Here is a 25,483-nt window from a genome sequence, read left to right as displayed (position 1 = left end):
TAACTGTGTTGAGCTATAAAACAATTATTATTTTTCTAAGGATTAATGTATCCAAACAGTTGCTCACCTGTCTAATAAAACGCATAATATATTAAAGCGTCTTTGGTGTTGCCATGGTTTCTACAAAATAAAACAACCGGAAAAAGAGGGTAACGCTGGTATGATGTCATTGATAGGTAATGCATGGATAAGGTCCAATAGCTTATTTCTCTGGACTAAAAAGTTCTTGGAAACATTTGGGATAATGTCTATAAAATTGAACAAACCACTGTTCTAGTGATATTTAAATATTCAATCCCATGTGCCTTTAAGGCATTTTTTTACACCATTTGACCAATGAATTGTGTAAATTGTTCATAAATTGGCATGTGAAAAAAATATTGTGCTTCAGTCCTTTTTAATTTGCTCTTTTGCAAAATATTTAGATTATCATGCATAGCTAGCAGAAGCCATGTACATATTAAACTCACCTGTCACATAAAGATGGGCATAGCATGTGGCCTTGCCAACCTTATTGGATATGACACACTTGTAAACTCCTCCGTGAGCGTGACAAACAGAACGGACCACCAGGCTGTGAACATCTCTGACTGCAGAAAAGACAACAAAAAGAACAAAAACATTATTATATTCCTGTTATTCCCACCACTCGCACTATTATTTCCATAGGGAGTGCTTTCTGGAAAGGCTCAGCAGACTGTAGGAGAATTGAATTATGGCATCAACTAACTTACACTGTGTCATTTTTCTGTCCTCGGTGCTGTCAATCCTCTTGCCATTGTGAAACCAGATTATGGTCGGGTACGGCAAGCCAGCCACTTTGCACCTGAGCACAGCCTCTCTGCCCTCGACTACATCCAGATCATAGAGTGGCTTGACAAAGTCGGGCATGGTGAACCGTTCCACCTCATTCTCAGGCACCTCGGGCTCCTCAGGAATGGAGGGCATTTTTTCCAACTTTGATCTAGTAAACACAAACCAAAATCATTATAAGATATTATATTGCAATGCAAAAATGTGTTGAGGTATTTTGATTAAAGGAACACTTCACACAAAGATGAAAATGTCAACTTGACATTTTTATCCTCTGAAAAAGCTATCGTATGGTTTTAGAAGACTTGGAACAAGGTGCACAAGTGCTATGGATGACATTATAGTGTTTTTATGGAGTATTTTGTCCTATTTGGAGCTTGGTGGCCGCCATGGACAGTCCTTATATGGACAAAATAACAGCTTACAGGTTTGAAACAACAATTGAGTACATAATGAACAAATTTTCATTTTTGGGTGAACTAACCCTATAAAACGAGTTCTGAGAGATATATGCTAGTAAAAGGTCATACATTTGAGAGGATATTGCCGGTCTGGGCTCCTGCACATACAGTTCCGCTGCACATTCGGCCTCCCCATATGAGTTACGCGCCACTACCGTATAGAGGCCCTCATCCTCATTAGTAACATGAGAGATGATTAATGAGTGCCGCCCTCCTTCTTTCAAGATCCGAATGTCTTCGTTTTCCTCCAGAGGATGATCTGTTGAAGACATGACACAGAAATGACCCAACCATCATGATGTTATTTTACAGGACTGACACTTGGAGGCACTCAAGGGAATTAGACACATACCAAAGTGGCTCCAGTTGACCTGAGGTGGTGGCGTCCCGCTGACCTTGCAGTCAAAACGAGCATTACGACCCTCGATAACTTCCAGTACATCCAGCTGACGGGTGAAGAGGGGCTCTATGGATGCTATGACCTTTAGCTTGGCACTAGAGGTCAACTCCTCTATAAATTACATGACACATGAAACAGACAGTTTAATAAGGGTAATGAAATTAGTACAGATCATGAAACCTTGCTAAAAGGGTCATAACTATAATGCTAACAGCATTTTTATTTATTGGCTGTTTTGTTTGTGTTTTCTGCGAATGTGCATTTAAAGGAACAGTTCACTCAAAAATGAACAATCTGTTGTTCTTCACCCTCATGTCATCCCAAACATGAATGACTTTCTTTCTTCTATGGACATAAAAAATGGTAAAAATGGCTCAGTGTTTGTTTTTGTCAATGCAATATTGTTTTTGACCACATTGACTTTCACTATATGTACCAAAACCATTAAAGCATTCTTCAAAATATCATCTTTGTGTTCATATAAGTAAATTAATAATTTTGGGTGAAATTTTGGGCAATTGGAGAAACTACTGTGGCTCTTTTTTGTGAACAGCATAAATTATTTGCGCCTCAGAGTTTTTGGTGATGCAATCGTACAAGACCGTTTTAGGAGGTCATTATAGCAAATCATTCTGATAACGGACAATTTTTTTTTTTTAATGTTTATATGCATTTACTGTATCTTAGCATTTCCATCGAGTGTTTATGCGATATCCCAACATTTAACATAATAGGTGGATGGGAAACTAGCAAATATGTTGATATATTAAATTTTGATATCAACATATTTGCTAGGTTTCCATCTACCATGTGAAATGTTGGGATATCGCATAAAAACTGGATCGAAATGCTAAGATGTACAGTAAATTCCAAAAATGAACCTAAATTAATTCTAAAAGAGCCTTTGCAGTCCAATATCAAGCTGCTCACCTTTAGCTGTGCTCAGTTTGCAGGTGTACGTTCCACTGTCATCTTCATGAACTGAGTTAAGCAGCAGCCTGCACCTTTTCCCATCAAAGTGCATCTTACAGTTCAACAGAGCTGGCTGGATGAGTTTCCCATCTGACAGCCAATCAACATCTGTGTCCTGCGGGCCAATCACATGACACTCGAACAGCGCAGTCTGTCCCGCCTTCACCATTACATCCCTCACTGGCCGAACGATGGCCAGGCCTGGCTCAACTGGCCGAGCTGGAGTAAAAACGATAAAGATCAACCATAGAAGAATGAGGAAAAAAAACTTTTGAGGAAATCCCGAGAAGCTTAAAGTGCACAGTGTCTTTGAATGTGTCTAATCTGCTGCAGACATAGTCTGTTAATAGCTTGTGTTGTACAGCAGAGCAGAAATATTAGATGAATACGCTAATACGTTGTCTGTCAGCATAATCCGTTCATGGCTCAGTACGGATCAGCTCAAAATTATACCCAGAATTTTAAACTGCCAGATCCGAGACTCTGTATTTTGGCCATTTAAGGCTATACTAATGCATATTATAACAAGGCTGCCCTTATCTGACACATAAAATACAATAAAAATAGTAATGTTGTAAAATGTTATTTCAATTCAAAATAACCATCTTCTACATTTTTTTTTCTGTGATTGTCACATGATCTTTCAGAAATCATTCTAAAATGCTGATTTTGTTTAAATTAAAGTATTAATAATAAATTACTAACCCTAAACTTTTGAACAGTAGTTTAGAAAATTACCTGCAAATCCTGTAACTCATGCAAAGTTGAAAAAGATGCATTAAACAGCATGACTGTGTTAATATATATATATATATACATACATACATACATACATACATACATACATACATACACACACACACACACACACATACATTATTAGCAGCTACAAACTGCTCATATAATAAAGTACCACAACTACAGTGATTTTCAGGGTAATGAATCCGTGAATGGTTTCCTTATACAGCAGCAGTCAATGAATATTAAGCTGGGGAAAAAGAAAGCATTGCACACATCTTTAAGTTATGAACACTTGGGGCCCTCTCATACACTCACCGTAGTGTGATGCCAGGCAAATGTGGGTATGCTGGTTTGAAAAAGAGGTGTGTCCAGGCACAGTATTTTGAGACAATTGAAAACAACTGTGCCACTGAACAACAAAAACCTGGTCAAAAGTCAATGGTGCAGTATTGTGTTATTTAAAGGGTGTGTTAGTAATATGCGCCTATAAAAGCAGCACACAAAAAATATTTTAAAATATTAGAAATAAAAGAGTTCAGTCTTTTCGCTCGCAAATTCTGCCATGTTAATAGTGAATCAGCCATGGTGCGAGCGCAAATGGCTTTTAAAGGGAATGAGAGATGAGACTCTGATTGGTTGGTTGCATGTTACGCTCAGAACACACCCATGACGCCATCCTTTTAGACCATGCACCTACAGCTATGTGCTTCAGACCATGTGCTTAGATCATTAAAATACGGCACTTGGTCTCCATGGTTTATCATGCTTATGATTTCCAAACGTACACAAACCATGCATGACTACTATAGCTGAAGCCCTTACCTTTCACCTCCAGTTTGCCCTCACACTGTTTAGTTCCATACTCGTTGATGATCTTGCAGGTGTAAACTCCAGTGTCTGACTTCTGTGCTGATTTAATTACCATCTCAAAGTTGCCCTCCTCTGTCTCACGGACGATATGCCGGGGACCTGTTTTAATGGTCACTCTGTCTCTCAGCCTGATACGAGGGAAAATAAAAGTTGTCGCATTGCAGTCCATCAAGAAATGAATGAACGAACAGTCCATGCTTTTTAAATCTATATTACGTATTGTTAAGGTAAGACTTTATTTCGATTGTCCACTTTAGACATTAACTGTACTAACTGTACATAACTTTGCAACTACATGTCAACTAGCAGACATTAGAGTATTAGTAGACTGTCTGTTTAATATCCGTTGATTTAAATGGTTTCCCAACATACATTCTAATGACTTTGTAAGTACATATCAACTTATTCTACTAACCATAACCTAACAGTCTACTAATACTCTAATGAAAGTTATTAGACATGTAGTTGCAAATATACTTATAGTTATTACAATGTCTATAGTGGACTAACTAAATAAAGTGTAACTATTTGAAGCATGGAACTTACCAATAAAGCATGGGTTTAGGCTGTCCACTCACTCGAACAGACATGGTCACCTCTTGACCCTCTATAACCGTTTGGTCTCCAATAACAACCTGTTATGTTGGTAAACACACAGAAGCTCGTTTTTCTTTTGTAAAGATTAGAGAAACGTATTATATTAGAGAATAATATTAAATGGCAATGTGCAGTTGATGACAAATTTTACATGCGCACAAATATCTAGAAAAAAGAGAATAGCAGAATAATGGTTGTTTTAGTTTATTTGGAATAGGTCCACATGAATATTCCAATCGCTACAGAGCATCTAAATGTCTTAAAAAGGCTTAACTACAACATGATGTGCATATAAAAGTGGTCAATAATGTTTTCTTATATAATATTTTAACCACTTCAGCTCTGCACCCCCCCCTTGGACTCACCTGTGGGTCCAAAATTGCATTATCATAATCTTTTTTTAAAATCGCGCACAACAAAACTAGACATATATGGTATAATTTGAAAGATTAGAACCTCAGCTTTCTTAATAACCCAATAACTTCTGCATTTATATTACATAGAAGAAAATAATACAGTTTGAATTCCCCCCCCCCCTTGAGAAAATCATGCAAATCATATAAAATGTCATATTTTTATCACACAAACACACCTAAAATAGACAAGTCATATATCAAATGAAAGCTATTGGCCTCAGAAATATCGCTGAGCAGTTAATTTCACTGATCCAATAATTTACAGTAAATTTATTATCAAAAGAATAACAAAGATGGAAATGACTCCTTTGAACAAGCAAACACGAGCCATATTCCTGTTCGGATCACACACTCGTTGTAAAGCTACTAGCCTCAAACGCTATATCAGCTTGTTCCTTAGGTTGTTTCCTTCAAAATGAGACTATTATTACATGTCTGTGAGCACGCATGGCCAAATGACACTGTAATATGTCACCGATGTCCAGAACAAAACATGTGATGCAGACAAATACTCTTATTACTGCTAGTTTTGATTGTCGATGTTAGCCACGATTTTTGATGATGTCATCACATATTGCATCATGCGAAAGAAAAGCTGAGAATCTCAGCTCTTTATAGACATATGGATCATGATTCTAGACCAATCAGAGCCCGAGATCTCCCTTTACAACGTTGAAGAGGCGGAGCCTTCTTTTCGATTTCCTAGTGGCCAGTTTATGTCAATGCAGATGAGTAGGAGTTATTAGACACTTTGGTCAGATACATCTCAATAACCTTTATTTGCAAGGAGATATCAAGAAAATTATTTCCCCCCGGTTTAGTGCCAAAAGAATCAACAGAAACTTCCAAAAAGCTTGGAGACCAAAATGATAAAAATATATAGAGATTTTTAAATAAATAAATTAAAAATAAATCAAAATATTATTATTTTTATATATGTTTATCATAAAATTGTGAATAGATACAATAGAATATGCAATATTCCACCACTGTGTTAAAATTTAGAGTTTTTTTCTGTAAAATGAGACCATTTTTATCAATTTACTCCAATGTATGTGGGTTGGGCGCTCTTTTAAATTCAGATATTCCTAATTTTCAAAAAAATGCAAAATGTGCTGCAGAGCTGAAGTGGTTAAATCCTGGCTCATTCTGTGATACCTGAAAGACTGGAGGCTCCCTGAATCGAGTATCCACGATCTTCCTCGGCTCAGTTCCCCTGTAGGAGGAGAAATCCATCCCCTCCTCAAGAGGACTGAGGTATTCCTCATCAGATGTGATGGGACTGCTGACGTCCATGGGTACACCAAGGTTCCCACGCTGGTCCTGACTGGGCTCTGTGAGAAACACCAATGGGATCGGAATGGATTTTACACAAAAGCAGATTTGCATTTGCACATACTTGGGAAGATTTTCAATGAATATAGTCAACATTCATCTCAATAACACTATAACAAAAAATCTGCTGAACAGTGTGTTTGTTTTGTTCAAAAACAACATCACAGATATGAAATTGACAGAGTTACTTTTTGCTTTTGGTCCTGACAGAGAGAAATGGATTAGAAAGGTGAAGGGTGAAAGATGTGGTCTGAATACATACCAGCATCCCTGAAGAGAAAGGATACTGTAATCCCAAATCCAATTTCATAAAAATCCAATGACAATGGGAATGCCAGTGCTAGAGACAGATTGCTTTTAAAAACCACCACAAAAACAAAGGCTGAAGAATATTTACTCAGAGTGCGCAACAACCAATTTGTTATGCTAAAGGTTATTTCTAATGGATTTTCTGTGCCATACAGATGATCAGAAGAGATGAATTTGTAGCTGTGTGCATTACACTACAACTTACAAAAGAAAAAATACAAATTACACCTTCTGGACAACAACTAATTTGTGACTGCTGTGACCCTGCAAAAAATTGTTTAAAGAAATGTATTGTTTAATTAAAGATTAATTTTCATTTAAAATAGTTTGATTGTAAAATGTACACCAATGTTTAACTTAATCTTGACATATCACATGAAAAAAAAAATACACATACAAGTTGACAAAACTGTCAGTGGATTATCAGAATTCACATTCTTTCAGACTTATTTATTAATGACTTGTCTTGTACTAATACCACCTGCCAATTACGATGCAGGCTCATGGCTATGATGCAAACTCAAATTTTACCCTGTAATCCTGCTGTCAGTCCCATTTCAAGTTCCTGTTTCAACAAATGGGAAAGAAAAAAAGTGCTTGCCTAGCCATTTCATAGTGTCTTTAAGTTGCATCCATTCAATCTAAAACTAAACTGCTGATGTTGATATACAAATGGACATACAGAAATAATCTACAGAACAGACAGTGATTCCTTAAGTGAGATACACGTGTATACACTTAAAACCATTTGCCGTGAGAGGCCTGGAGCAAAGCTGTGCAGTGAGACTCGGCAATGCATGTACCAGGAGAAAAAATAGACACCATGTCTCTTCTTACAACATCTTAGCGCATATACATTACCGTGAACTCGGGTATGATTCTAATTTCAAAGCGGGAACATTTTCAAGAACTCCAACGGCTTAAAGACAACAATTAATTTCCCTTTACTCTAAAGAAAAAAAAGAATACAACTTTTACAACAAAGAGGTATCCAAAAGTAACTTAACAAAAATAAAAATAAAAAGGAAAGGCTGGTCAAACTCTGTAATGTTGTACTATTCTCTGGAAATCCATCATACAAATTCTGGTGGCACTTTATTTTACAGTCCTGTTCCCCTTGTACATACAATGTACTTATTACAGTTATTACAATAACTAGGTAGTACTAATCCTTAACCTACTTCTAAACCTTACCTTAACCCATGTAGCTTCTTTATATTAACCAGTACTTTCTTAGGTAAGTACACAAGTGCACATACTGTAAAATAAAGTGCAACCCAAATTCTTGAACACAAACCTACCTGGCCCTGATCCTTCAGCCAGACCTCAGCCATGTACAAAGCCAACACGAGGGCACCAGCGCATGGTCAGTTCTGACACTATTTGTGTTAATATGTCAGCACCTTAGATTTGCACCTTAGTGAATGCCCTCAGATTTCAACTGGTAATCTAGTATAGACACTATGTCTTCCGTACCCGCCCTTGCTCTTTCTCTCTGGCTCTCTCGCTTTCAATAAGACACTACCTCTCACATTTACATCAGCACAAACAGATGCAGATGTCCTCCCTTTTTCCATTCAAGTCAAAGGAACTGCCATAAAATACTTCTCATAGCAACCATCCTATTTATATGCCTCTTACAAACTCTCTCACTTCTGCTGTAGCTCAGCAAACCTATGGTTTCACGAACTGTAAAGAAAATTACTTTCATGCAGGTCTTTCATCTGTCGATAAAAGCGTTCTTGATTTCTCAGGAACAACTGTCTAGCTGTCGTGTTATTGTGGACAATAAAGGCCTACTTGACTAATGGCAGGTTTAACAACACGCTGTCATTGAAGTAAGGATCCACTATATATGAGATTATTAAGAGATCGTTTCATGGAGTAAGGAGTGCTAAAAATAACCCTGGTATTCACCGCCCTAATAAGGTAAAGCTTCTCTTTCTAACCATTAGAACAAACGAGGGTGCGCTTCTGCGCTAGAAGATTATTAGAATATGCACTCAGACATCTCCATCAATATCTGCAATGATCCATAGAATACTTAAGAAATTAAACAGGGTAAAAATGTGTTAAATAAAACCTAATGTTAAACATTACCAAAAAGAAAAATAGAATAAAGATTAAAATAGAATGAAAAATAGAATAAAGTTACTTTATCATCCACAAAGTAGAAATTTGTCTTTGGCTTCACCATGCAATTTAAATTGCACAACAACAAAAAACAGTGACAAGAAATCAAAAACAAATGTAAACATTAACCTTACTGTGTACTACTTCATACACAAACAAATGCATTCTAAAATGTACATATAACTATAAAAACATAATAATAATGCAATTCCATACTTTCTTCATAATGCCAGCAAATGAAAGCTACTTCAACTTTTCAAATTTGTTTGTCGAAAAATGCAACTGAAGAAAGTGATTAGTGGCTTTGACTAACATTTCTAATTTGTCAGTCTCAACCATGTATGTGCTTCCATCTTTTTTTTCACTCATTACGAGGTCTGCATGCAGTTAAACAAGTCGTATGTTCAATTTAACCTCTGGGTTGCTATGGTAACTATCCGGGCAGAACCATAGTGGGAAAACAAGGAGAGAAAGAGAAAAGCAAAGAAGCACAATGAAAATGACAGAGGAGGCAAAACAGAGGCGCTGTGAACCAAACAGAGAGATCACAAGAGAGAGCTGTTGGTTAGACAAGAAGTTGTATGGTTAATTTAATGACTATTCTGCTTTAAGGGTGATTTAAACACCAACACAAAGATGCTAACCCCTACCCTGCAGGGCTGCATGTTGACGGAATGACTCACCGCCTTTGATCCTACATGAATATCTGAAGGTATTGAAATCCGCTCCTCTAAAATCCCATACGTTACCCTTCAAACTCCCACATCCTTAACTCAGACTGAAAACACAACATGCTCATCCTTGCTGCTCAAAAGTATAGACTTAAAACATTTACTTGGAAACTTTCTCAGCTTTTTTTTTAAACCAAAAATCTAGCTTATGGCAAGTAATGTTTAAAATGATCTGATACTTCTGATGTGATACTTGACAAAGCCCAATAGCTCTCATCTAAAAAAAGATGAATGGGGGTTCATGCATACAGCAATATGCTGTGATGAAGAAATCCTTTGTCTTCATTGAGATTTGCAGTGACGGCAACCATTGGCGGTTGCCACAATCCTGAGCAGAATTCAGCTCCTTGCAAATAAAAACCAATGCAATGAACAATGGGAGTGATCTGTCGCCTGATACAGCGGTTGAGTAGGGATGCCTACTAGCAACCAACAGCAGAAGAACTTGCTACTAGTGTGAAGGAACAGCTTCAACCATTAAACACTCACCTGATTTGATGAAAAGAGTAGCGCTGCTGGACATCTCGCCCACCTCGTTGGTAGCAGTAACTGTATATGTTCCAGCATCACTTGGCTTTGTCCATTTGATGAGCAATGAGTGCCTTTCTCCCTCTACCTTTACAACATGGGTTGGGCTGTTCTTGATCTCAGTGTTGTCTCTCTTCCATGTAACTGTATACAAAATACATTTCTTTTTTTTATATCCCTCCAGAAGCAAAATCATAATGGCTAAAAAGTACAATCGTATTCCTGAGACACCCTGGAATTAGCTAAAAAGAAGCCTGTTCAAGGGTTGCTGTCTGAACATATAGAACTGATAGTAGTGTTGAGCTGACAACTTGCAAGATGCAGCCTTCACAGATTGCACTTTTGAGCGAATGATTCAGAGTCGACAGGGACTACATTATGACTGCCTCTTTGTGATGTTCATTTATTGCAGTTTCAAGTCAGCTATGCAAGATGCTAAAGGTTCAGTTTGAAGTTATTACAAAAGCAATAAAGTACTTACCTTCAGGGAGAGGGGTGCCACTGATGATGCATTTTAATAGGACCTCTGTTCCAGTGGAGGCCACAGTGTCCTGAAGTGGAAACTCAAACACAGGCGCCTCTAAAGGATCCTCTCCTGCAGACACATACGAGTCATCTGAAGATTCTGTAATAGAATAAAAGAGATGTCAGAACTGATAGAGGAGATATTCCTTAAATGTAATATCCAACTTGGACACTATAAAGTCAAAGATTTCCATCCCACTGGGATTCCTTAACTGACCTAATTCAGGAGACATTGGTCTTTGTCTGCGTCCTCTTCCTCTGCTTCTTTGGGGTTTTTCCTCTTTACTAGTGGCACTTTTCACAGCCTTTTCTGGAAGTGTGTCCGTCTCCATTGGCTCCTCTTCAACAATAATTCTTGGTATGGTGAGCTTTGGTGCTGATGGAAGAGGAGTCACATCCAGCTCCATCTTTTCCTCAGATGAGGAAGAAGAGGAAACTCTTGGAGGTTTGGGTGGAGCTTGGACAGGGTATTCTTGAATGGCTACAGTTTCTCTTTGCACCAGAGGGCTTTCAGGCCTTTTTTCCAGTTTTCTCAGTGAAACCTCCATTGGAGTCTTTCTATGCATGGACTCATCGTCTGGTTGAGGAACTTCCTGAACACGAACAACACGTTTTACCAGGGGACTTGCAGGTCTTGGTTCCACTTTGCGTAATGTCATCTCCAAGACATTTCTGGATGGAGATTCAGCTCTTCCTCGAGAGCGCTCTTCAGCCATGGCAGTTATGTCTACAGTTGGAGACCTTCGAGCACTATCTCTGCTTGGACTTGGGCCACGAAGTCTTGGAGATCTTTGTCCAGGTAAATCAGAAAGTGGCATGGCCTCTGGAGGGGATGGTTCATGTCCAAATGTGCTTACCATCTTAGTAGGTGGGACAAGCCGTTCACTTTCAACTTTTTCCAGTGGTTGTTGTGCCAGCTGATCTTTTCGTCTGCGAGACGGTGATTTTGGAGGTGATCGTTCTTTGGCTTGCTCTCTCTCTTTCATCTCTTGCTCTCGCTGAGCACGCTCTCTATCCTGCAGCTTTTGAAGAACCTGAGGTGGGATGGGTTCTAACTTCCCTACAGACTGCCTGCTCCTGTGATAAGTAGAAAGTTGCTCTGTTGAGAAGGATTTCTTCATATGTGGTTTACCGACAAGTTTTTTGATACGCTGGAGCTCCTCTGTGAACTTGTTCTCAATGTCCTGCACCTTCTGGGAGTAACGGGGTCTGTCCTCCAGGGAAGCAGCCCGCTGTTTGAACATAGTCCTTCTCTGGGCTGCATCTGCTTTCAGAGCCTCACGAAGGTCTTCTTTGGAGCTCTCCCTCGAGATCCCCAACCGACTCCCTCCTTCATCAGAGTCAATAGACGAGGCTCTATTAAATCCAGCCCAAGAACGTCCAGATATAGATCCCTCTGGGTTATCAATACTTCTTCTGCGCTCTTCAAAGACTCGCACCTTCTCAAAGATCTTGGAGCTAGCTCTCATCAGTTTTGGTGAGGGTCGAGGAGTAAGTTCCTTACGGGAATACTCACTGACGGGGGTTTGGGGTCGAGAGTCTTGAGCACTACTCTGAGACATGCCTGAGGATTTAGGTTGCTTAATCTTCTCCTCAAACTCTCCTGGTACTGTGTCTTGATATTCAGTTGGTACGACAACTTTCTTGCGTGGGGCTAGGGGTGTGGCAGGGGCTGAACCAGAACGGCTGAGCAAAGGAGAGGCAGTAGAGCGGCCAATTTTGGGGGAAGGGGGTGGTAGGACTTGAGGGGGAGATTCCCTCAAAACTTCTTCAGATGGGCTCCTAAAAGAGGTGTTTGAGGGAAATGTTCTGTTAGAGTATGGGGTTATGCAAGGGGTGAGCCCAACTGTTTGGATGAGGACTTTGGAAGAGGGGCCAGAGAGGCTAATTTCTCTAATGTGGGATCTTAAAAGGGACTGTCTGCATGTGTTTGTGCGCAAGTTAATTAGAGTCTACTTCTGTTAATGTCTTAATTTGATTTTTTTTTTTTTTATGAGGAAGGAGTGATGTGAACATTCATAATTTTCAAATTTCAGGAGAGATAAATAAACAAAATCAACAATGATTATGAGCTTCTGTTAATTGATAAATTGAAATAGAAAAATAATGTGAGGGGATGTTCAGAGCGTGAATAAAACATATTCCATTAATCTCCGAGTGACAGTCAAGACCAGATTTAAAATTAAACTAAGCCTGTATGACTTCTACCTTAAAACACATTGTATTTTTTTTCTACAACATAACTGAATGCGCAAAAAGAATGTAATATTAGCACATGGCAGATTAAATTGTGCCTACTAGCCTATACCTTCCAAAATCACTGGGCTAGACCACCACACACCACTGGATATTTACAGGAATAAGTCAAGAGTAACTTGCCAGTGCTAGGAAGGAAGAGTAAAATGAGAATTAAAGCAGGCATATAACTATTAAATGTTGAATCATCAAGAATACTGCTAAAAGGGGTCTAATTCAAAATGGCTGTGCACTAGAAAAATGTCTGAAGAGAAGTAAAACAAAAATCTTTCTTGTTTACACAGCACAGACCAAACTGCACTAACCATGCAGAGCTGATACAGCTAAATATACTGTAAATGCAACCAGTGTCACTTCCTTCCCATCCGGCAGTTTGACAAACTTATTCTTGTATTGTTTATCCAGTGCACTATAATGTGTGAACATCTCCCATGCAGCATCAAAATCATGCGAAAACAAAGCACAAATTTGGTTAAAACAGAGGGATGATCCTTACAAATGTGTGATGTTAGTAAAATATGATAAAACCAGCAACTGGCAATAGCAGTTCTAGATGGTTCAATATAATATTCAAGATAAATAATTCCCAAATTTAGCTACACATGAATATACAGTCTGTTGTATTTAGTATCCGTTTGGCTTTACTTGAGGGAATAATACTCAACACAACACAGTGTTTAAAGACTGCACTTTATTTGAGATCATTACCATTGGAACACTGATATTTAATGTTGGCGAAAAATGTCATTTTTTTGTGTACAGAGCATCTCAATCTGAGAGTTCTTACAAGATCTATGCCCTCCTATCTTTGCGAGTCAAGCCATCATCTGCATGCATGCAAGAATTCATGCTAAGCATTCACCGAAAACAGCATGCACAAAAAACCAGGGGGAAACCGAAGGGGTCGATGATACCTAACACAAAAAAGTGATGCAAGCATGTTTTAATGCAAACTTTGTTCAGCTTCAATTTTGCATCGACTGCTATGCGAGTAGAAAACGAAAATAATTTGCATATGGACAATGGGGGTCAAAGGAAAGTATGAACTAAATGAAAATAAATCTAGATGAAGAATGAAAAGGCAATAACGGTGCGTCAGGGAGGTTCAATATAATGCTCAACTTAATTCAAACTATTTTTGTCTCAACCTGTAACCTCTCAATATTTTGAGCTACCCTTCACTATTAGTTTATTAGTAGACTGAAATTCAAAGTTCTTTGAAAGAGCTAGGTGTAACTATATTATCAGCTTATAAACCTTCAAATTTACCATTACTTTTATTATGATACAAAGTAAAATGGTAATGTTTTAACAGTGACATTAAAACAGAATGAGTGTACAGGCATTGGAAGATGCATCACCTTAAGCTTACTCAGCAATTACTATTTAAGTTAAAATGCTTTGTCTTCAGATTTAACGGTTTGGCCTACAGCAGCACTTCTACTAACAATCTATTCTTAGACTCCTTTAGCAGCTCCCGAAAAATCTTGACCTGAACAGAAGGTCATTGTGCTCTCAGCATCTCAGTTTGTACATGATGTGACACAGATCTGACAGATTAGAAGTCGGCTGCTTTAAAGGCCAGGTCATTACCTGACAGTGCCCTGTGCCTGCCCTCTCTTAGACAGAGCCATGCCTTTCTTTAAGGTTATCCAAGTGTCAGGCACGAACAGGAACAGCGCGTCGTTACCAATAGATCTCCGTTCAACACATTCATGATACAAATGAGCAGCAAATCAAAAGCAGAACCAAACAACTGGGTGGAAAACAGAAACTAATGGATAACAGCGTGTTTGAAATATATATGCAAAGCTTGGTATTGTTCAACAGTGGGATGAAATTTGAAAATTTGGTTTATAATAGACTAAGAAAACAAACTTAAAAGGAGTGTTTGAGATATATTTAGTGTTAAGAGTGTTACAGTCAACCCTGGCTCAAACATGGGTGAAGAAGTGCTATGGAGGGATAAATAACACAGAAGATACAATAAGTCGCCCTCTTTTCTTTTCTAATATCTACACTTTGACATTCTAGCCAGCACCCAAAACTCAAACATCAAATGTGAGTCCCATATCCAACACCACAAAACAAAAACACACTTTAAGTTGAAATCCAAGAGAATACAAACAACTACATAGGAAAACACCTGTCAAGACTCACACATCTTCAACTTTTAAAATCAGAAGTTTGTCTAGAATTACTAGATTTTTTAAAAATCCTATAAATGTGAAATATTCCTTACATTAAGCCACCAAAATTAAAATATGAGCAACAAAATTATGATTTGTTGTTGTGGCAGGTACAGAGAGACTGAGACTGGCTCATCTGGAGCAACAAATCATCTGTGTGGTTTGTCACCAATATGCAGTGAAAACGGTTAAAGTTCAACAACAGATTTGTAATAAAAATAATTACAAATACATTTTTTGCAGCAATATAACTGGAATATTTTAAGGAATATTTTAGTTGAATTTTGAACCCTTGTCAAGTCACCAAAGCAACAATAAAAGTACTTGATCATGAAATCAAATCACTGAGACAACATTTAAAAGTTATATCTATGACTAGGTCAAATGAATATGAGCATCCACTAAAGTTGTTTAGTGTCATTTTGATAAAGCTCTCCAAAAATGAAATCATACATGTATCTAAAAAAACAAGCGCTTTTGCTGTGCTGCAGCTTGCGAATGAGTCACGTATAACTGTAAGGCTTTTGGCAGCTTACACAGCTCCTTACACTCTGTGGGCTGAGCTGAACCTCATCCAAACACAGAGAGCCCACTCACTGTATCTTCTGTCATTCCTGTGGTGATGTAAGCTGCCTTGTGGGGCCACCACAACGCACGGCTCGGATACCAAGAGAGACAGAGGAGGAATTAGAGCCTGGGTCTTATTCTCAGTTCCCTCCCATCTTTAGCACTTACAGGGGACACCATGTTAGAGCAAGGGTCTTGTGTGACTCTTTGACGGGGGATGTGGTTGTTTATCTATTGATGAGGGATCTTTTTACATCTGTTTTGGTCTGCTTATTGTGGGCTGTGGCTAATTGCGGTTTATTTTAGCTTGGGAAGGTTTGCTTACAGGGGTACAGAAAAAGTCCTTCCTCTATAAAGACTGAACGTGCTACCATAGTAATCGCTAGCTAAAGACACACTTTCCTCAGACCCCCACACTGGTCGGGATAGATTGGCGCGTGACGCTCGAATCAGAGGCTCGACCCCTAGGTGCCTGATCTGGGTGCCCGTCGGCTCCCGGCTGTTGGCTTGCCTGGCTGATTGCGGCCCTGGAGCTCTTGATCCCAGGGATAGAGCTTCTTTCTCCGACACTGTGGTCTCACCGGCGGCCCAGCGATCGCTCGCATCGGGGGCGACATCCATCATTCTCTCACCTGCGGAAGAGCCAAAATGGGAACAAACAGAGCAGATTAATTTTCAGGCAGGATACATGACGTCCTAGCGCTCACAACTAATGGGCGAAATTATCCACATACCCAAAAAAGGCGAACAACAGAAATTACTTATTGAATTACACTTTTTTCCTTTTACTATAACATTTTCTTTGAAAGTACATCAAACGCAATATTAGTTTAAAAATATTTATTAAACTGGTCAATATCATGATAATTTTTTTTCTTCCTTGATCTTTAGAAAAAGTATAGGTTCATTGTAATAGAAAAATACTAAAGCATGTTTTGCAAACAAAAAAGACCATTTATAGAAATCAAGATGCAAAAAGGATCACCTTAAAATTCTCCAATTTCTGATGTCAAAAAACTCAAAACGATTTAAATCTATATTGGCTTCGACACACAGCAAACTTATGTGTGAACAATTTTTCCCATTCACATGCAAAGTGGTAATTACAAAATAATAAAGGAAAACTCCACTTTTTTTGAAAATAGGTTTATTTTCCAAGTCCCTTAGAGTTAAACAGTTGAGTTTTACAGTTTTTTAATCCATTCAGCCGATCTTTGTATCTGACGGTAGCGTTTTTAGCATAGCTTATAATCCATCATTAATTGGATTAGACCATTAGCATCGCGCTCAAAAAAAATGACCTAAGACTTTCAATATCTTTCCTATTTTAAACTTGACTCTTCTATAGTTACACCGTGTACTAAGACCAACAAAAAATGGAAAGTTGTGATTTTTTTTAGACCAACATGACCAGGAACTATTTTCACATTCCTGCGAAATAATCATAGATTTACTGCCGTAAAAGTGCATTCTCTGCAACTACACAAACTTAGTGCAAGACAAGTTGCATTGGAAGTTACCTATCTGAGGACTATTTTCAGTCAATGTGTAATATCATTGCGCTGCTGCACCCATGGGACCCCAGCAAAGTTCAGTGATTATTATGCAGGAATGAGAAAATAGTTCCTATCAATATCTGTCTAAAAAAAACAAATCACAACAACTTTTCAACAACAATGCCAGTTTATATAGCAACCACAGCTGTAAAGATAAAAAACACACAAAAAAAACATAAAAAAAAAAACAGAAATAGCACAACAACTTAGTACACGATGGAACTACAGAATAGTCAAGTTTTAAATAGGAAAAATATTATCTTTGAAAAAATAGTCTTTGGTCATTTCTGAGCATGATGCTAATGGTCCAATCCGATTCAATGATGTATGCTAAGCTATGCTAAAAGTGCTACCGCCAGATACAGAGATCAGCTGAATGGATTTAAAAACGCTAAAACTCAACTGTTTAACTCTAAGGGACTTAGAGAAAATGAGAAAAACCTATTTTCAAAAAAGTGGAGTGTTCCTTTAAAGGTACAGTAGCAAAAAAAAACATGTCTTTTTAATTCTAATAGTAAGAAAGATTGAAGAACGGTTGTAAAAAGAAAAATGATGACAATTATGGTTTTTAAGGCCTCATGTCTAGAACGATAGATAGAACGAGCAATAGATAGAATGATAGAAGGATAGATGGATATATAAATGCTTGTCTGGGACAAGTAGATTTTTTGTAGAAGCAAGTGACATTTTTTTACTTGTCCGACCAGACAACTATCCTGATAAAAATGTCAAAAATTAAATAGGGAATCACCAAAATGCAAGAATGATTCTGCATTAATTTAGTGTAATTGGCAATCGATAGTGGATAATAATATATAATGAACTGACAGTAACAAGGTTGTACTGTTGACACTCGTGCCATCTCTCGAGGAGAAATCACAACAAATGAGCGCTACTCATACAAAGAAACTTAGTTAAAGGGATTTCATTTTCAATTTAAAATGAAAATTCTGTCATCCTTTACTCACCCTCAAGTTGTTTCTAACCTGTATGTATTTCTTTCTTCAGCTAAACACAAGGGAAGATATTTTGAAGAATGTCAGTAGTGAAACAGTTAACTGAAGCCCTTAACTTCCATAGTATTTGTTTTCCTAATATGAAAGTCAATGGCTCCAGTTATCTGATTAGTTACTGACATTCTTCAAAATATCTTCCCTTTAGAAGAAGTAAGAAATAAATTCATACAGGTTTGAAACAACTTTTCATTTTAAAGTGACAACAGAATTTTCATTTTAAAGTGAACTATCCCTTTAGCATACACGGTTTAAATTGTTTATATTTATAAAATGACAGCCTACAGTTAAGTAACATGCAGACAGAACCAAGAGTGCCATTTTCCTGAATACTATCACGACTGAAAATGGCACTGATTTCATATGACAGTTCCATAAACAATTGCCGTTAATTAACATTAAGTCATTTACATTTTAGATGCAATATTGAATGTTTTTATTTTATTTCAGCAGGAGAATAGTTCCAAACAAAGATCACAGAAGAACCATAACACATCTTAGTGTGTTACTGAATGATTCAGCGTTTAAAAAAGAAAAAAATTTATTCAACATTATAAAACATCACAATATTAAAGCAATACAGACAGACATGGAGAAAGAAAAAAAAGAGACAAAAAAGATACACAGACACTGATAAGCTGCCAGGGTAGAAAAACAACAACATAAAGTTACCCGTTAAGAGGACAAAAAAATGAATATAGAGTGGGTATATTGCCAAAACAAGTCAGTAATCGGTTGAATCAAAGATTCAGTGACCTATTCATAAACGACTGCCTCGTTCTTGAATGAATCATTAAAATGACTAAATGACTCACTCATTAAGATGGTCACCTGCTGCCTCCTACTGGTGGTTTAGTTTCATCTTTCCAACATTTCTTATTTGTATATTCAAACATATTTAAAGCAATCTCATAACATTATTTTATGTAGTTGTAATTTTTTTGTGTGCATGTGTGTAAATGACTTAATTTGACTGGTAACAGCCCTATAGTGCCTTATTCTACTTTAATTTCTAGATTAAATAAAAATAAATAAAATTAAAGCTGAATCATAGCCTATGATCTTTAAAAAAATGATCTTTATAAAAAGTAAAAATATAACAAATATGCAGATTTAAAATATGTCAAAGATGATTGAACACTGGTGAGAATAATGCTTCAGAATAAAATAACATTTAAAAATCAAATATCTCTTCTGGAAAAAATTCTGAACAAGCTATTTTTTTACTCTGACAAGCGAGTGACAGATTTACACGTACACGAAAAGGCTAAATGCCGAGCCCTGAGATCAGACAGGAAGACACGCCGAGTCCTAGTCCTATAATGTAGGTTGATTACATGAGCATGCATTCATAGGTATGAAGAATAAAGCTCAGGTGAATCCTTTCAGCTGCAAGCTGTGTTGAAGCAAAGTTCCAGCTGATGCCTTCAGAGCCAGTGTGATGCACAGTGACTGAATGGATTAGACTGCAGTCAGGAAGCATCCATCAAAATCAATGACAATGGGCCTCCACCCACCTCTCTACGCCTACCATAACAGATCAAATCAATCACTTATACCACTACGGAAATCATACGCTTCACCAAATCCTGACACATTTATTCCTCCTGTATCTCTTTGTTGGTGAAATTGTTGACTTTCATTTTGTAGAAAGGTTTTAGATCTAACAACTGAATGCTTATGAAGACAAGAGCATCATTCATAACAGCGCTAATGACAAACAGACAATTTAGAGTGCAATTCAAGCTCCATTGCTTTTGGTGCACTTCTCTAAAATCTCTGCTGAAAGCTGCGTTGTACACAAGATAAATGAATTTCGATATTAGACGCTGAGATTAAAATGGATATTTATATACAGGGCATGCTGTTCTCACACTTCTCATTTCTAAACTGAAATCAAATAAATATCACTCTATTCTTCTCTTTTAATTTTTAGTCCCCTCTCATGATGATGAAAGAAATGGAAATATTGTTCATCCAGTCTGTAAGTGTCTCAAATACACTCTCAACCACTTTCCCCTAGGGATAACGGGAAGGCTTTTGTCATAATACATACTGACAACAGAGTTCAATTGCTGCGATGGGACTAAACAGAATCAAGAGAACAGGCCTCAGAATTGTGTCTTTGTAAACACATCCATGATTTTCCTCTATCTAAAGGCAATTTATATTCATGAATACCATCAAGATTTTTTGTTAGATAAAAATAGGAAAAAAAGGGTGTGATGAGGCAGGAATACACATGCTCACTTGCTAAAATCAACCACGTTCGGCATCCTTAGATTGTTTTTTATTTTATGTAATACCTTACATCAGATCTCATTAATATTCATAGGCTTTAATGCTCAGAAGTTTAACACAACCCTCGCAGAATCTGCAAAATGTTAATTTTAACAAAATAAGAGGGATCATACAAAATGCATGTTACTTTTTTATAGTACTATCCTAAATAAGACATTTTACAGATTACAGTTTACATAGTCCACAAGACAACAAAAAGGCTGTTCAAAAGTTTACTCACCCTTGATTCTGAAAGGGTTAGTTCACCCAAAAAGGAAAATGACCCCATGATTTAACCACCCTAAATAGATCCTAGGTGTACATGACATTATTCTTTCAGACGAATAAAATCGGAGTTATATTAAAAAAGTAGAAGCTTCCAAACTTTATAATGGCAGTGACTTGTTGGTTCGTTCGTAACAGTGCATCTATCCATCATATAACTGCTTCACACAGCTCTGGGGGGTTAATAAAGGCCTTCTGAAGCAAAGTGATGCGTTTGTGTAAGAAAAGTATCCATATCTAAAACTTTATAGACTAAATAACTTCCAGCGGACCCCATACACATCAATTTACGGTGAAAGAGTATCCCTTGACGCATGCGTATTGATGAACGCAAAAGCACAGGAGGATAGAGCAAAACAAAACACTGGTCATGATTAAGAGTCTAAAACGAGAATTTTTAACGAGTAATGGCAGAGAATTTCAATATAAGAGAAGAGGGGCTTGAGTGTGTTGTCCAGCCCCATCCGCGAGAGGTGCCAAAGCTTGCTATGCTCCTATACATCGAATATGGGGTTACTCTATTAGCGCAAGTCAACTTGCTGATCGCCGGAAGCTAGTTATTGTAGTCTATACATTTTTAAATATGGATATTCTTCAGTTATATGATGGATAGATGCACTTTTATGGAAAGTGGACCAACAAGTTACTGCCATTATAAAGCTTGGATTAGATAGGACTTTTTTAATATAAATCAGATTTTACTCATCTGAAAGAAGAATGTCATACCCCTAGCATGACTTGAGGATGAATAAATCATGGGCTAATTTAAATTTGTGGGTGAACTATCCCTTTAATACTGTGTGTCGTTCCCTGGATGATGTTGTTTTGTTTTGTTCTGTGATGTTGGTTCTTGAGTCCCTTGTTTGTTTTTATTCAGGATAGAACTTAATATTTAAAAAAAAACATGCATTTTTGTACGCTCCATATTTTGCAGATTCTGCATGGGGGGTGTAAACTTTAGAGCACGACTGTACTTAAAGTGTGGTTCTAGCATACATACAATTTGTACATTTGGATAGACACTAGACATACAAATGCTGTCAATAAGCTTGTATTGTACATTTAAAGTTAAACATGTCGATATTGTACATTTCAGTGTCTAAAACATTAAAAAAATGAATGCATGCACTTTATAGCCTGAAAACCTACAAATATGAACCAGATCGCTTTAGTTCATTACTTTATTTACTTCAAACATTTGAGGAAAATGGTAAAGGTAAATTATTGACCATTTTCGATTGCTAACATTATAATCGGACCAAAGAATGAATATCTGAATATTAATGAATATGCTAATATAATGCAAATACAACTGTAATTGTTGTTTGATTTATGGCCTGCCGTTGATGTAAGCTTCTGTTTGCGGTTACACCTCTATTTACACTTCTCCGAGCACCTGTCTTATCAGTGATAAGAAATGCCTAGAGAATTACCATAATGTGTTATTTATATCCGAGTGAACCGACGGTGCTAAAAACATCTGAAATTAGCATAATGTGTGAATTAAGTAACCTTAAATGTCAACAAAGGCTAATAGTGCAGTAACTTTTTACATCAAATATCAAGTATTTTGGTAACACTTTATTTTTCATCCTGTTCCCCCCTGTACATACTATGAACCTATTACAATAACTGCGTAATAACTAGGTACTAACCCTGAACCTACCCATAACCTTAAAAACACAGGAAAACAAAATCTTTTGAATATAGTATTTTTTCTATTATTTAGAGCATAAGAAACAAATGGAAACATGTTAGGCCATGTCCTTGTAAGTAGACACGGGGACTCAGTTGTTTAAAACATTTTCCCACACTGTAAAAAATTATTTAGAAAAAAAGTTACCTGGTTGCCTTAAAATTTTGAGTTCATTGAAATTAAAATTTTGAGTTAATACAATGAACATTTTTTGAGATTCGACAGCCTTTATTAAAATATTATTAAAAGATTTTGTAAGCATTTTGGGTAATTATGTGTGTGTTATTTCTAATGACGCAGTGAAACATGCCAAATTGTGCTATTTTCATGATTTATCACATTTTTTATGTGGTTCAGATACAATAATATTTTGAATATTCTATTTATTAAACTAATTTCCTTCATTGTATCAACTCAAATTTTTAATTTCAGTAAACTCAAAATTAAGGCAACCAGGTTACTTACTTTTTTAAGTTAAACCAACAAAAACCACCAAACTTTGATTAAAGATGATTTTCAACTATGTTATGAAAGATAAGGGAATTAATTGATGTACCATTGATGTTTTATGCAATATGTGGGTAAAACAGCCACACATTTTTCCATTTAATGCAATGTATCAAATTTGCATATTGATGAGTTCTTCGAGCAACACATAATGAAAAAAGAAGTGTAATAATGGGAGTAATAGTTAGTATGGCAACATTTTATAATAAAAGCTAATATTTTATAGAAACATTGATAAGTAACTTTTTTCCCTATACACTTGTGTCTCCTAAAATACCTGATAAACATGCTTTGAGTCCTGGTGTCCTCTGCATTAAATCAATGCCCGGTTTTGAAACCGAAAGTCATATTTAGATTAGAAACCCCAGAACATTTTCCGGAGATGCTGATTTATAACAAACTATTTGAAATTTAGTCAGATTTAAATAATTACAATATATTAATATTATCATATTTACATAAGAGTGCTAAATTTGATAATTCAGTCATTATTAAAGACCAAGGAGTTGTTGTCCTGGTGAAACTTCAACAAATGGTGTCTCTGAAAAGCCCTGAATGTGCTCTTCACAGGAGAAATTTACTAAAATATACTATCCTCATATGTGGACAGTGGCACCCAGGAGGTTAAATGAATAATTAATAATTATAATAATAATTTGTTACATTTATATAGCGCTTTTCTAGGCACTCAAAGCGCTTTACATATAGAAGGGGGAATCTCCTCAACCACCACCAATGTGCAGCACCCCTATGGATGATGCCACGGCAGCCATATTGTGCCAGTACGCTCACCACACACCAGTTGATTGGTGGAGAGGAGAGAGCGATGAAGCCCATCAGGATATGGGGATGATTAGGAGCCCATGATGGACAGGGGCCAATGGGTAAATTTGGCCAGGATGCCGGGGTTACACCCCTACTCTTTATCGAAGGACATCCTGGGATTTTTAACGACCACAGAGAGTCAGGACCTCGGTTTAACGTTTCATCCAAAGGACGGTGCTAGTTACAGTATAGTGTCCCCATCACTATACTTGGGTGTTAGGACCCACACAGACCACAGGGTGAGCGCCCCCTGCAGGCCTCACTAACACCTCTACCAGCAGCAACCTAGTTTTCCCAGTTGGTCTCCCATCCAGGTACTGACCAGGTTCAGCCCTGCTTAGCTTCAGTGGGAAACTTGGGCTACAGGGTGATATGGCTGGTAAATTAACCAGTACTTTCTCAGGTAAGTACACGCAAGTGAATATACTGTAAAATAAAGTGCAACCGATATTTTCTATTTAGCATGAAAATTCATGTCTCATGTCTTTCCAAACTCATATGCAATTTCATTGATATCCTGTAACATTGATTCACAGTGACCAAGCGTTGTTAAGTGACCAAGCGTGTGCCCAATTGTGACCAAGCGTGTTAAGATTCAAAAGAACAAACATTTATAAAAATCCATAAAAGAACTACAAAAACAGTCTATTTGATTAAGTTATATAGACTACTTTTGTTGTGCTTTCATGCTATTTCTGTTTTTTTCTGTTTTTTGTGTGTGTGTTTTATCTTGACAGCTGTGGTTGCTATATAAACTGGCATTGTATGAAAAAGATTGTCTTTTTGTGTGTCACAAAAGAAGATAACAGAATAAGGGTTTGGAACAACACCCCTGTCCTTCCTCCAGAATGTCATCACCTCCAGTGTGGGCAAGAAAACTACTTTGTACATTTTGTCTTTGTTCATTTGGTACAGACCACAGGGCATCTGACCATTGAGGAAGAAGAAATTCCCATCTCCATCCATAACAGTTAATGACCACTGTTGTATGCTCTATTCCTTGTTACTGTTCAATATTATATCAAGCATTATGTAATAAAAATGTACATTATGTTATATATATATTTACATGGTTGAAACCCGCTGCACACTGTTAATGTTTCCGTAATTATTTTTAGATACTAGTATCTATTCCATTAGGTACCTTTTTAAAAATACTAATACGTATTCATTAGATACTAGTCTCTGTTCTAATAGTGTCTAGTATTTAATTATTCTTAAGATAGTGGTAACCCTTTATTTTAAGTTTCAGTTATTAACTATTTACTAGTTGCTTATTAGCAGGCATAGTACTAGGATATTGGTTTATTAGTACTTATAAAGCACATATTAATGCATTATTCTGCATGACCTGCACCACATATCCTACATACTACCTAAACTAAATGCTAGAAAACTACCTTACTTACTATTATTAAGTAGTAAATTAGGAGTTTATTGAGGCAAAAGCTGTAGTTAATGGTAAATATGTGTTCCCC

The 25,483-nt window shown here is 37.0% G+C and overlaps 1 protein-coding gene across 8 annotated transcripts in view; it reads right to left on the bottom strand.

Annotated features, from left to right (window-relative positions):
- The window catches only part of spegb (striated muscle enriched protein kinase b), a 108,775-nt gene that overhangs the window by 32,345 nt on the left and 50,947 nt on the right, over nucleotides 1-25,483 (bottom strand). For all 8 annotated transcript variants that reach the window (XM_067444360.1, XM_067444359.1, XM_067444363.1 and 5 more), the window contains 12 exons: nucleotides 16,355-16,475; nucleotides 11,049-12,613; nucleotides 10,788-10,931; nucleotides 10,268-10,450; nucleotides 6,429-6,604; nucleotides 4,804-4,892; nucleotides 4,210-4,385; nucleotides 2,605-2,865; nucleotides 1,627-1,785; nucleotides 1,344-1,533; nucleotides 735-964; nucleotides 471-590 (listed from right to left, as the gene is read on the bottom strand). In XM_067444360.1, coding sequence (XP_067300461.1) covers nucleotides 471-590; nucleotides 735-964; nucleotides 1,344-1,533; nucleotides 1,627-1,785; nucleotides 2,605-2,865; nucleotides 4,210-4,385; nucleotides 4,804-4,892; nucleotides 6,429-6,604; nucleotides 10,268-10,450; nucleotides 10,788-10,931; nucleotides 11,049-12,613; nucleotides 16,355-16,467 — 3,406 coding nt within the window. In that variant the 5' untranslated portion in view covers nucleotides 16,468-16,475. The remainder of the gene's footprint in view (nucleotides 1-470; nucleotides 591-734; nucleotides 965-1,343; nucleotides 1,534-1,626; nucleotides 1,786-2,604; nucleotides 2,866-4,209; nucleotides 4,386-4,803; nucleotides 4,893-6,428; nucleotides 6,605-10,267; nucleotides 10,451-10,787; nucleotides 10,932-11,048; nucleotides 12,614-16,354; nucleotides 16,476-25,483) is intronic.

Source organism: Pseudorasbora parva, chromosome 5, assembly GCF_024679245.1.
Source record: "Pseudorasbora parva isolate DD20220531a chromosome 5, ASM2467924v1, whole genome shotgun sequence".
NCBI lineage: Eukaryota > Metazoa > Chordata > Actinopteri > Cypriniformes > Gobionidae > Pseudorasbora > Pseudorasbora parva.
Note: the sequence above shows the minus strand (reverse complement) of the source record. Positions and strands in the feature narration are given on the sequence as shown.